At 45.8% G+C, this 13512-nt stretch overlaps 1 protein-coding gene across 3 annotated transcripts in view; it reads right to left on the bottom strand.

The window, feature by feature from the left end:
- srcap (Snf2-related CREBBP activator protein) overlaps window positions 1-12471 on the bottom strand; it is a 30097-nt gene extending 17626 nt beyond the window's left edge. Inside the window, exons 1-13 of one of the 3 annotated variants that reach the window (XM_027289370.1) lie at window positions 11975-12471; window positions 10282-10358; window positions 6872-9915; window positions 6107-6148; window positions 5544-5810; window positions 4126-4311; window positions 3885-4025; window positions 3565-3757; window positions 2701-2870; window positions 1722-1815; window positions 1520-1609; window positions 411-584; window positions 54-280 (exon numbers count right to left, since the gene is read on the bottom strand). In XM_027289370.1, the coding sequence (XP_027145171.1) occupies window positions 54-280; window positions 411-584; window positions 1520-1609; window positions 1722-1815; window positions 2701-2870; window positions 3565-3757; window positions 3885-4025; window positions 4126-4311; window positions 5544-5810; window positions 6107-6148; window positions 6872-9676 (4389 nt within the window). In that variant the 5' untranslated portion in view covers window positions 9677-9915; window positions 10282-10358; window positions 11975-12471. Of the gene's footprint in view, window positions 1-53; window positions 281-410; window positions 585-1519; window positions 1610-1721; window positions 1816-2700; window positions 2871-3564; window positions 3758-3884; window positions 4026-4125; window positions 4312-5543; window positions 5811-6106; window positions 6149-6871; window positions 9916-10281; window positions 10359-10619; window positions 10998-11974 lie in introns of those variants that run through there. The other 2 variants (XM_027289371.1, XM_027289372.1) reach the window with 2 other exon arrangements.
- Between the last annotated feature and the right edge of the window lie 1041 nt (window positions 12472-13512).

Genomic DNA, 13512 nt, shown 5'->3' with positions numbered 1-13512 from the left:
TATCACAAAAACAAGGTGAGGACAAAACATTATTCGTAATATTGAAGTCTGACCTTTGTTGTAGCCAAAGTGTAGCCTTTAGGCTGCAGGCTCTCTGCTGTAGCAGCAATATGGCTGATCTCCTTCTTGGGCCGTGAACTAGAGGAAGGAGGACTGTTGTCACCTTCCTTTAACAGGAGCTCCATCCCTTCATCCCCACAGTCGTCATTGCCATCTTCTTCCCCGCTCTCCTCCTCTTCCTTCTCACTGTCGTCCTCTTCTGCGCTGTCCCCTGCTGAATCTGAGCAAAGAAAAAAAGAGGGAATGATTAAATAATAAAATTCAAGTAACACGTATTAAAAACGTGGAGAAGGAGAACAGATAAACTATTTACATGAGATTATTTTGACTCCCTGTGAGCTGGTTAATACCTGAGGAGGAAGTGTTGCTTTCCGCGTCGCTCTCGTCTTCTTCGGTCTCCTCCTCCTCGTCCCCAGACACCTCCGAGTCAGAGCTCGCTTTGGAGCCAGATGCTGAAGGAGCCTCAAAGTCTGAGGCGTACGCTCCTCCGTACTTCTCCATCAGCTCCTCAACGCTCATATCGCCTACAAGGAGAATAGAGAGATGTCAGGGCTCCTCAATGACATATCGCACATTGCCAATATCCACGATCTGCTTCTTTCAGACACTACCCAAAGCTCATGACCATGGGCTGGAAAATCTCTTCACCCTAAATAGTCCGGTACAGCCAACCTGCCGGTCCATCTCACTCTATTTTCACTTGTGAACTCCTTCACTCCTGGAGGGAGCATTCAACCGCTTTCCATCCTCAGACTTGTGTAAAAGCATTCAGGAAGGAAACCTTGTGATAATCACGCCCTGTTTTAACGGAGATAATCCTTCCAACAAAACACATATGTACAAACGGTGTTTCTGCTCAAAATTAGTGCGTACGTGTCTGCTTGGACTTGAAAGTTCACTTCAGCCGAACACTCTGGCTCTTCTCCAGCTGTGACAGAACATTCAGGACTCCTGACTGTGGCAGCAGTTGCCACAGCAAGTATAAAGAGTGGAAGACCGGCTAACTGTAGCCTTTCACACAGAGCTGCTGGTAGCATTCACAAGACTGATAAGCGCCAGTGAAATAACATTATACATTAACAAGATTTATGCCTCTGCAGTGGGTAAACATATCTATTGCAAGATGTTTAGGGCCTATGAACTGTAATATACCAACACTCCGGTACCAGAGCTCCTAGTTCAGCGACAACACAGGTACCCACACAGTAACTCTCTCAAAGGAGCAGAAATGAGCTCCAAGCTCCAGCAGACTCTCCGTCTTTCCAGCAGAAACAGCTCTGATCTAGCTGGTCAGTCCCATGTTTCCCCCGACCCTCCACGTCACGCACTATGAAGCCACGAGGCAAGCACCTGCCTCCAGTCTCATTCATTCATTGTTGTTCAACCAAGAGGAGCACTCTTCAAACACAAAGCAGCAACACACAACAGGAGCGATTACACTTCACACTGAATCACCGACCTTCTCTGGCTAAGTCGTCCAGCTCCTCTGCGTGGTCGACATTTCCTTCCACCTTCTCCTGGGCAGCGATGGTGTCCTCCTCGTCCTCAGCTGGGAATCAGGAGACAAAAGTAAATATTCATGGACTTGCACAATGAAAATGTATGATTTAAAAAGTATTTATCAAAAGTCTGTTTTTATGTATTACTCAGAGCGATCTTACCGTCCTCTTCGTTGGCAGTGAACTCGCCGTCTTCCTCTTCCTCCTCCGCCGACGAAGAGGTCTCATCGGAGCATTCTTCATCCGAGCCCGACTCCTGTGTAATCCAGTGATTCAGTGATTAAACGCAAACATCTGTGGTCTGTATCACAAGTACACAACACCAACCAGAAGAATTATCGACATGGAAACTAATTTTATTGAGGAAACAGCTAAAAACGTTGACAATTGTATTTGTAGTTACTTAAATAAGATAATCTATTTTGAGTTGCAATCAGTCATGAAGGTAAATATAATAAATATTTTACTTGAAAGTGAAAAAGAAGCTGAGTCGTTCATCCTCATGAATGCACGCACAATATTTAATGGACATTAGAGACAGTAGAGATGTGACAGTTTAAAGGTTTTGATATATACTGTAGTGAAATGTTCTGACATTAACATCTGCAACAATTTATTACTGTCAGCATTTTCTGAGGAAGCTGTAAACTACGTCCACGCACAGTGCTCCCGTCATTAGGATTTTGCTTTGATTAATGACCGATTAGCGCCTTTTCAGTGGTCAAACTGACGGAGAGGATCATAAACTGACTGAAAGAACTCAAATAAAAGAAGTGTTATAATCCAAGTCGTCAAATTTTTCCTTCATGAAGATCTGAGGACTGAAATGTCGTGAATAAAGCGAGTGATAGGGACACCAACGCTGAGCTGCATTTAAATTTCCTTCCAGTCGACTGTCTTCAACTTGAAAGTCCAACAAAGTAATATGTTTTTGTTACGCTTGTTTGAATATCGTGCAACTGAATGATCATTTTAATGTTTAGTTTTGATTTCGTTTGCAAATATGTGGCTTAAAAACTTTAAAATAACTGATTTATTACGTCAAATCTAATGTGTAAATGTTTAAATAAGAGCTTGTGACAATAGTCCAACTTAAAACAGAGTTCAGTGCTTTTCTACTGTTCGCGTTCGCGGAGGCTACCTGTGGCATTTTGAGGGTGCTGAGTAATTGGTCCAGGGGCAGCATGCCCTCCTCCTTCAGCAGTTCAATCTCCCTCCGATGGCTCTCGGCGTCATTGCCCTCCTGCTGCTCCTCCACCTCTATGGTCTCCTCGTCATCCTCTTCCTCACAGGGAGGCTCAAAGTCTCTGTCTGCACGAGGAAAAAGGAGAATAGTTTAAAATTGAGAGGACTTCCTGTTTCCTGAAGACAAACAGAAAATGACAGACAGTGTATCAAAGTCTTTTTGCCCTCAGGACATTTGGTTTAAAACTCATTTTAGAGACAATCTGAGCTTCATTGAGAGATTCTTGATAGTCAGTCGTTGCACTTTAGCACTACAAAACATTGTCAGACAATAAAACTTAATTGGGACTGGACTATGACCTGCAGAAATGAGCCACTGCCTTTAATGACAGTCACTATGCACCACCCTCCTGCCATTCATAACACAGGCAGCAGACTAGTCTGACGGGTTTGACAAGTCTCAAGCCCGACTCTTGCGGAGCGGTGCACTGACAAATATGGCTTAATAATGAAAGCAAGATATCTTTGAGTTGATGTAATCGGGAGAGATTTGCACAGAACAGCGAGAACATGTTTGAGTCTGCAATAACCTTGGCGATAAAGAAAAACAGTCTTTGTTTCCATGAAACGTTTCACCTCTGCGGTGAACGCTTCAGAAAATTCACTCATTGGTGTGTAGCTATGACAACGTCCCTTTCTGAACCAATGATTCATCCCTGAAAGCATTCTCAGTCTACCACATGGAGACAGTAAGCTCCACTTACAGAAGAAGGTGCAGGCTGTATTAAAGAAACAAGAGAGACTAAAGAGACGTTCTCACCGTCCTCATCAACGGGAGGCGGTGGAGATTTTTTGGGAGTTAGTGGGACGGTTTCAGCAGGCCGGGTGGGTGCGAGTGACTTGCTGAGGAGGTCCGAATATTTCTCCGTCTGGCCGACGATGAAGTCAAGCTGAAGGTCCAAAGCCTTCTTCCTCTTCTCCTCCAGTCTGGACTGCTGCTTGTACTGCACCACCTTCATGGACAAAAAGATAAAGACGCTTTAAGACGCTGACACACATCGTGACAGTTGATCATCTGACTTGCTGAGTCAGCACATATGCATTTATTTTGTTTGCTCAGTTTTTGTGAATCATCTCCACCTTCTCAACGCTGGTCCAGAAAGCCCGGACCTCCTTTGCGATGGAAGAAGCAACTCTTCGGATTTTAGCGTGCTCGTCTCTCTTGGCTTTTTCTTCTTTTTGCCTCAGCTCCTCGTGGTGTCGCATCACCATTCGGACCACCTGATGACAACAACAACAACAACAGAACACACCATTAAGATAAAACATATACAGTAGAAAAACAGTATTTCTAAGTACAGAAACACTCAGCTTAACTTACCTTTCTAGCCACCCCTCTCTTCCACCGCCTCTCCTGAGCAAAGTCAGCAGACAGCCACTGCATCTCCTCACACAGGTAGTCCCAGTGAACTTTAGGTCGTGGCGGTTCGGTCAGGCGGGTGAGACGCTTCGTTGACCAGAAGCCCTCTCGCTTCAGCGCCTGGGTTCGATGTTCAATGTCTGCTTCCTGCAGGACACGATGACGGAACCGTCAACAACTCAGATTCATACCACGTGAGACAGATTCGCCTTGATTCACAAAAATGTATTTTTTTTGTAATAACATTAGTTAATATGTTGACACGAGGAAGAAGGCGTAACCGCGAGGGCAAAGTGCAGCACGCGGCCCACACTGGAGTTCTCCTGTAGTTCATCTTTAATAAAGCAAAGCCTTTGGGCACATATTGGATTTAATAACTTAATTATTGACTCTCAAAGACAAAAGGAGATTTGTGAATTTACGCTGCAACGTTTTACAGAATTCGCCAGTTGTGGTCGGTTGAAGAAAATACACTTATATGAAAAAGGCGGCGTCTGTATCGTGATTCAGAGGCTTTTCTTTACCACTGGAGTTAGAACATTAAAGTTGTGCAGACTCCGGCCTTCGTTAAAACCATTTAGCTTCACTGGCAGTCAAACTTCATGGTGCACAAAAGATAAAGACACGAGAGTACAGAAAATATAACAGTGCCCCCACTTTCTATTTATTAATGTAGTTATAGATTCTTATTTGAAGTGTGAGATTCCCAAAAACTGTCACGCAAAGGTTATCAGGTGTTAAAGTTTGCAGTCCTCCTCTGCGATCACACACTGCCTCCTGAATAATTTGAAGTAGACATGACGAATGATCAATGATTGGCCGCGTTAATGATCCATCAGGAAAACTGCTACGTCTAACCCTAATGAAGATTAGAGTTTGAGCACCTTTGATTACAGCAGCCAGTTTATTTGGTACCTCTAGCTCAAACTAATGCGGTCTAACACAACAGCGCAGTAATAAAGCCTCCCTTTATGGAGGTTATAATGTTTAATGCTAAAACTGATTTGGAGACACGCTGATTCAAATTCAAGATCATTTCAGAGGATGTCGACACAACCTTCATGTATTAGCCTGCAGTAGGAGTGCACGTAGCTGAAATGAGTGAAAATTGTTTTTGAGGAAAGGTCCCGTCACATTTACATGTCTCGAGAGCTTACCAACACTGTGATGCAGAAGGTTTAAAACAAAGAAACAAAACATTATTCTTAGTAGTTGGAAAACGTAGTGAAAGAATATTCAAATAAACACACAGTTCAGGTTTCAGGTCCTTCAAACCACCTGTGGAATTATCATAAATGTCTCATTTCTTTAGCTCAAACACCGTCCTCACTTCGACGTGGCTCTCAGAAATGTTTTATATATTGTGTCTTTGGACTCACATGTTTAGCCAGCTCTGCCATGTCTGTGTGTCGCTCTCCACGGGAGCGCTGACTGGAGGACTGGTCGGGCGGGGAGGAGGAGGAACTGTAGCCGCCGATAGTGGAAGGAGAAACGAACTTCCCGTGAGGGCCGCGGAGAGGCGAGGACTTCTCCCGCCGCGGCGTGGACCAATCACTGCTGTGCGAGGGACCAGGGTATGAAGAGGAGGTGGAGGGCGAGAGGGGAGATGAGTTCGCCGTGACTCTGTCTGCTATCCACTGGCGTACCTAAAAGCCGAGAGACAAGGTTGAAGCGGAAATCACTTTAACGTCAAGCGAGGCAGAAGCAGTCAGATCCGCCGAGACAAAAGCCACATGCGTGAATTAGAGCGAGCGTTTAGAAGAAGCAAATCCGGACATGCTCCACACTTTAGATTTCATTTCATGCAGAATTATGATCAGAAAATCGTGGCAGTCAAAAGTTAAAAATGCTCCAACAGTGACAGCGCCTCACTAGAAAGTGCTCATACATATCCTGTTGAAAAAAAAGCAGCCTCTCCGTGTGTCTGACAACCACCACTTACCTTGAGGAACAGTGCCTTTCGGTCTGTCCTGCTCTGTCCATGCTGGAAAACACACATGGCTTAGCATGCGGCCAACTTAAAGAAATAAATCACTAAATAATAAGTGTTCACATGAGTGACATCAACATGGACTACATGCAATAGGATGGGTAAAGTTAGCCTATATTTAGACAGTGAAGACATGCCGGCATATCTGATATGAATCAAAAGAAGCAACAATGACATGATGGCGTAATAAATCTAAATCTTTTCAGGTTCTGTGCCGGGTTACAGCTCATGAAATCATTTCATAAAACTGTCATAAACTAAAATGAAAGTGGAACTACAGCATGTCTTCGCCGCAGCCTAAAAATGTTTTGTTGCGCTCGTCCCTCAGGATGCAAAACGTGACCCGACCGACTCCCTGGAGATGCTTCCGTGTGGCATGCGTTAAATCATTCGGATTGGAAAGTAAAAAAATCAACTTTCTGTGAAACAATAAAATCATAATCACACTAACAGCTGACAAGATTCCCAGAAAGAACTTTGACATTTATCAACATTACTGTCGCTTAAGTTATGCGCTTGTTTTGTGGATTCAACCGCCTTATCTTGGCATGCAAGGACAAATCCTTTATGATGCCCACTGACTCGATGTGTCATGTTGTTTAGTCTTACTTCTGATGATTTTCAAATCGTCTTCTTGCCTCTGGACCCACAACTTTGCCAAAACTTTGAGCTTTGAATCTTTGATAAAAAAAATGTATCAATTCTTTGTGAAAATACCTTGTGTGGAGAGCTCGGGGTTGTCATCTCGCTTTCTGTTTTGTCGCCGTCGGGATCCTCGTCACTGCCTTCCTCTGGACTGCTGACCTGTCCCGAAGTGGCCTCCTGAGCCTCGGTTTCTCCCAGTGGTTCGTCCTGCTCCATGTCCTCGCTCTCCTCCTCCGCATAGAGGGATTCGGGTTGGCTGACCGGGTTAGGACTGGTAGACGCCATGACTGTACTTTCCCCTTCCACTGATGCTGCGAGCATGTAGAGGGTGTCCGGCGTAGTCGGTGGGGTTGCATCCATAGGGGTGACGACATTTTGCGACACAGGGTCTGCTTCGATTGTTGACGATTTGGTAACAGTTAAGGCCTCTTTGTCTGATTCGCTAGTTGAGGTTGTGACAGATTCAGCCCGGTCGAGTTGAAGCGGGATGTTACCGCTCATGGGAGGCTGCTGTACCTCGACAGGCGGAGCTGCTGTCCCGGGAGTTTTAGTGACGGAGCACCGCGTCTGATCTTTCTGGCTGTTCAGAGCCACAGACGCACATAAAGAGTCTGCTGCTGAGACCGTTTGGGGAAGGCACTGCTCAGACGCCGTGCCAGACCAAGAGCTGTGGGCATTGGCCAGCTTGCCGGCCGCATTCTGTTGCTTGGACACCTGTGCCAAAAGGGAGGGTGGGTGCTTCAGGAGAGGAGTTTCTCCCGGTTTAAGGAGGAGCAGCTTTGGATTTATAACACCAGAGGGGTGAGCGGCGCAGACGTCCTCTGGGTTGCTTTTTGTGGGCACGGCGACATTGTGGATTCTCTGTGATGGAGTCTCTGTCGAGGCAGGCTTTGAGTCACTTACAACAGCGACTCCTGGGGGCTGATTTTCTACGTGAGGAACGTGCAGTGCGACCGACGACTCCATCCCCACGTCCTCACCGGTAACCACTGGGGATATGAGCGACAGCGCACCGGCTGCTGCTTCTGCTTCCTGTTTTTGGGGAAGTGTTTGAATTACAGGGGAATCACTCACCTCTGTTCGGTTTTGGACCTGTGCACAAGACGTCACGATTTGTAGACTGGTGTCTGTCTGTTGGACAGTGAATGAGTCAGACGTAACAGCAACTAAACAAACCTCGCCCGAGTTGGCTACTTCGACAGCTTGGTTAGCGTTTAACACCAAATGCTGCCCAGCAGCCACGCTCGTGTTCTGCACGGACAAAGTGTTGCTGTTAGAGCAAGCCTGTATCTGATTTGCAGCGTGTGATGAAGGCAAGGGCTGCTGGGAAATAATGACTGTGTCCCCTTCGTTAATTGTGTGAATAGTCGGTTCAAGGCGCGACACTAGCTCCTCAGAGTTTTCTAGTAACGCGTTGAATAAGTTCACCTCATATCCTGGAGAGTGAGAGATCTGTGCGCTGCTGCTGGCGCACACAGTTTCCTCGGCGACCTCCTCAACCAGGCTGCAGAACTCGTACACCTCCACGGGTTGCGAGTGCAACTCCACGTCTGCCTGAACGCTTTCTTCGAACAGCTTTGGTTCTCCTGTAGAGAGTTCAGAACTCAGCTCGTTAACGATGGCAGCTTCGCAGACGCTGCCGTCTTCTCGCTGTAGGAGGTAACTCTGATTCAGGTGCATGTTCGACCAGTCGCCGCTGATATGAGCCTCCTCTCTGACCACCATGATTTCTTGAGCGCGGGCTGAATGCACGAGCTCGGCAGTCAGCGGCGTCTCCGTCGTGAGGACTTGGTTCGAGGGATGAGATGTTTCTGCTTCGACAACCTGCTCCGCCTGCAGTGAGACAACTAGGCCCGTGTCAAACAGAGGCGGTGCAGCAGAGGGTTTCGAGGAACTCTCCTGCGTGGAAGAGCTCTCTGACAGCGCCGTGACGTTAGACGAGGAGGTGGCGGTGTCAGTTTGTTCTTCCCTCGTGGTGCTGTCGTCTCTGCTGGACACCGAGCTTCCTTTTCCAGAAGACGTGAATAATCCAGGAAGCGACTCTCCTGCCTTTGGAGTCTCAAGTTTTTCAGTTGAAGGAGGTTGTGTTTCTGTGTCAACAAGTTCTTTAAACATCTCATCTGACTCCAAAGAGTTTGCTTTCTGCGTTTCTCTGGCGTGGTTTGAGGTCTCTTTGATGATTTCAGGTTTTGTTTTTGACACGTCAGTTTGTTTAATCTCACTGCTGTCAGGTGAGGGTGAAGGGAGCGGAGGTGATTTTGAGTCCTGGTGAAGACCTGTCTGCTCCGCAGCACCTGGTGGAGGTATATGGCTGCCTTGATTTGCGTGGACAAGTGGATCTCTGTCGGGCTGCTCCGTGGCCTCGTGTCGTGTGGCGTCTTGGACTTTAGAACCAGCACTTGATTGGGGGACAGGAGGAGACGAGGCCGTGGAACAGATCTGAGATTGGGGGGGAATATTCCCGCCCGTGTGCTCTTTTCCACCAAGTTCCACGTTTGTTCCAGTCTCTGGTTTATATTCCAATGTGACAGACTGTTTCTCCTCCGTCCCTGTAATAAGTCCATCACCTTCTCGATGTGGCTGTATCTGGTTTGTCTGACTATTCGAGTGGCTTTTCTCTTTATCAGTTTGTGACCCGTATTGCAACTCTTGCACTGTGCTGTCAATCTGTGTATCTGGGGTGAGAGGAGGACAGGGGGCGGCTGGAAGCCTTTGCATCTCAGCTGAGGAGCAACAGTCCTCATTGAGGGGCGTTGGCAAGGATCTCGAAACTCCGACAACTTCTGCGACGCTCCCCTCAGCGGGGACTTCTTCCGAGGCGCCGGCGTCTGGGATCGGGAGAGTCTCGGGCAGGTCGGTCGGAGGCGCGCTCTCCATGCCGAGGAATGCTGAGTCGTTGCTCTCTGGCAGTGGCACAGTGGACGGATTGATGAACGGAGGGACTGGGCAGGGGGCAGCTGCGACCGGCTGCGGGGCATGCCGAGGTGACTCCCCAGCCACATTCTGTGCAGCCTGGGGGTTGCCACCCAGCACATCCACAGCCGGAGGGGCACGCTGCCGCACCGCCTCCTCCCCAGAGCTTCCTTCCTCTGTGCTGCCCCTGCTACACACTGCACCTGTGGGGCGACACAGGTCGTTAGCAAAGTGGGTAACATACTGAGAGAAAGAAAAAACTCTGCAGAAGTAGGCTTTACATTCTCCTCACCATCTTAAGAAAGGGCAAGGCATACATCTACATCAAAACAATATGATTTTAACTTAAAAAGGAAGCAGTGTGTAGGATTTAGGTGTAGTTGGGGAATGCAACCCCCTCTCTTTATATGACGGAGAAACTATAGTGGCACAAAACACGCAGAGCTCACAACAAGTTATCTCCCATAAACAGAGCCCTTTAAATCGTACACACTGGACCTTTAAGCCACATACGGGACACATGTGTTAGCATGCAGAACTGACTGGATAAGGTGTGCAGAACTTCTCACCTGTCTGTGGTGTGAGACACAGATCTTCTGTGCTTTCTACTTCCAGGATGCTGCAATTAGGCTCCCCTCCACATATTCTGAGGAAGCGAAACACAGAGACGGATGCTAACTTTTTTTTTTTTTTAAAAACACAGTCTCTCGCAAATTAAAAAACACTAACGAGTGAGCGAGTTTAAGTCCATACACGAGCTACAAATGTGACATTAGTAAACAAAATATCACAATGTGTGTGTGTGTGTAGAGGGGGGGACGATGAGTAACATGTCACGTCACGAGAGCAGCTAGGCTAACAAACTACAGCTAGTTGGTGTTATTTGTCTGTGTTTTAACGGCTGTACCTGCAGCAGCGGCGGTTTAAAATTTAAAAAAAAGATATTAACGGCACACGGGAGCGGTAAAAACACGTTAGACAGCTCGCTGCTCCGGTAAGTTTGAGCCGTTTTTTTTTTGCTGCAGTCGCCCACAGGAAGACGTTGGGAATCCTGCAGCACGCGCTCTCTCTCTCGAGCTAAAAGCCGGTGGTGGTGGTGGTGGTGACCAAGCGCGCGCGCGATAGAACGATAGAGAGAGAGCGCGAGGGCCTCCAGTCATTCATTTAACGCTCTCGCGGACGTTAAATTTAAAAAACGTTCGATAGTTAACCGTTAACTTTTAAAAAAAGCTACAACCGCCAACGGCTCGTGAGGATTTAAATTTATTCAAGATGATTATATGAATCGACTTGTGAGTGTAAGGCAACGATAACACAAGCTCAAAAAGGAGTCGTGTTCTTTATTTTTTTAAAAAAATATTATAAACGGTTAACGCCTAACCGTTACCGGTTCGGCTCGTGTGCTTTGCTTTAACAAAAACACTGCTTGGGTGGCACTTGAAGGGGGGGAAGCTGCTGCTGCTGCTGCTGCTAACTAGCAGCAAGGTAGAAAAAGAGTTAGTAAGGGTGCGTTTCATTTGATGCGCAGGCGCCCCCCGAATCCCACCCGCAGTTATGTAATGATCCCGAGCGTTCAGTGAAGAGGAGCCTCGTCTCATGCCGCGACATATTCGGCTAAAAAAAAAATTACTTTCAATCGGTGGGTGCCATAAAACATGTGAAAAAGAAGTCGCATTAAAAACCCGCTTCTGCATGCACTATACAGAGAGGAGGGGGGGCGAGCACCCGTGACGTCATTGCGTGGGGTCAAATCTGTTTTATACAAAAAAATAAACGAGTTTAAATTAATTATTTACGAACACTGATATGCTTTGCTTTTTATTTAAATACACAAAATAACCCAAAATAATAATGTTACAGAAGTTCTATATAAATTTTGCAATGATTATTCGGGGGGGGTTTAAGGGACGCACACAGCTCCACTGTTGGCTCTTTTGAAGCGACGGTGAGGAAGCGACGCTTTTAAACGGGGATTTTGAAGCGACGGTGAGGAAGCGACGCTTTTAAACGGGGATTTATTCCGTTAAGCGCGGTTTAAAACTGGAGTTCACTCGCAGCGGTGGCTTTTTTATTTCGCTGCCCTCTCTTGGTTCCGTGTAGAGTCGGTGCGTTTTAACGCAGCCTCGTTCAAAAACAGTACCGAGCGAAGCACAGTCTGATCGTGTCCTCTCGTCCGTCGGAGCCCCCCCTTCAGCCCCCCCATTACTTCCTCCTTGCCTCCCCCCTCCCTCTCAAAGGCCGCCATCTTAAGTTCCCACCTACCTGAAATTTCCGACCGATTTTCTTTTACTAAATTCTCGTTGAAGGAGTCGTCATCCGCGCAAAATCGCACTCAATCCGTGATGCCAGTAATCCAAACTGTCTCCCGGTACCCAACGAGGTACCACTAGGTCTGTGGGAAGAAGTTAAAATACGGACCGGGAGAGACTGGGTTTCGGCGCAGAATGTAGCGGTCGCGGGGAGGAGACTTTACGCAGCGAAATGGAGTCCGCTGCTGCTGACCAAGTGCAGAGCGGCGCGGAAATCTCGCGAGATCTCGGCAAAGCGCGCCACTTGAAATGTTGATATTTCAGATTTTTGTTTTTCGCTTCATGAGAAATATCAATTATTTTAAAACATGGAATTATATAAACAACGTCTGTCCTAATTCACACTAAGACGGTTAATAATATGCATTTCTTCCATGTCAAACAATAGTTTTGTCGTAATTTCGATAGATAAATTAGATTAAATAGACTTTATTTATCCCACCAAGGGGGGATTTAACTTGTTACAGCAGCAGAGGAAAGTGTAGCATACACTACAGAGTTAGAAAAAAGGCAAAAAAAAAAAAAAACCCACAATAAACAAACAGAAATATCTATAACCTACAATAAACACAAAAAACAATAAACAGACAGAAATATCTAAAACCTACACAATAAACACAAAAAACAATAAACAGACAGAAATATCTATAACCTACAATAAACACAATAAACAATAAACAGACAGAAATATCTATAACCTACACAATAAATACAAAAAACAATAAACAGACAGAAATATCTATAACCTACACAATAAACACAAAAACAATAAACAGACAGAAATATCTATAACCTACACAATAAACACAAAAAAACAATCAACCAAGTACTGAGGATAAAAGTGGCATGATATATAAAAAGAGTATTGTTATGTGAAGTGACCATAGTGTAAGAAATGATACAAATCATAATATTATTGCAAGAGTAGTGACCATCATATGAATAATATTACAAAAGTAAATAATAACTGCAAAGGTATGAATGAAATTAAAAAATGCAATGAGACATGAACAGGAGACTCCAACATGATCAGGTGTTGCAGGTGGAGCCTCTTCTTCTTACAGCGTGGGTGTAGCAGTCTGCAGCTGAAGGAGCTGCTCAGGGACCCCACAGTGTCATGTAGGGTGGATGTCACAGGCGAATCTCCCTAAAGTCACAGATGAGATCCTTGAAGAGGCCAGAGGTTGTAATGAATGTTCACAAGCGTCGAAAGTTTTCTGTGAAGCATGATTCGAAGGTATAAAGACTTCTTAATACATACATGGGTTTATTTTCTTCTTTTGAATGATTTTATGTGACAAAATGATACATGACGTGTAACATTTGAGCCACAGTGACGAGTAAGACTTCCTTATTATTAATAAAATAAGTGTTAAGTACTTTCCTTCTCATTACCTTTTAAATACAGGATTATTGTGCCTCAAAATATCTTTTTTTTTCGGTTTAGATATATCAACCTGTCATTATGTGTGAGGAAGTTAAACATCAAAT

This window comes from Larimichthys crocea, chromosome XVI, assembly GCF_000972845.2.
Source record: "Larimichthys crocea isolate SSNF chromosome XVI, L_crocea_2.0, whole genome shotgun sequence".
NCBI lineage: Eukaryota > Metazoa > Chordata > Actinopteri > Sciaenidae > Larimichthys > Larimichthys crocea.
Note: the sequence above shows the minus strand (reverse complement) of the source record. Positions and strands in the feature narration are given on the sequence as shown.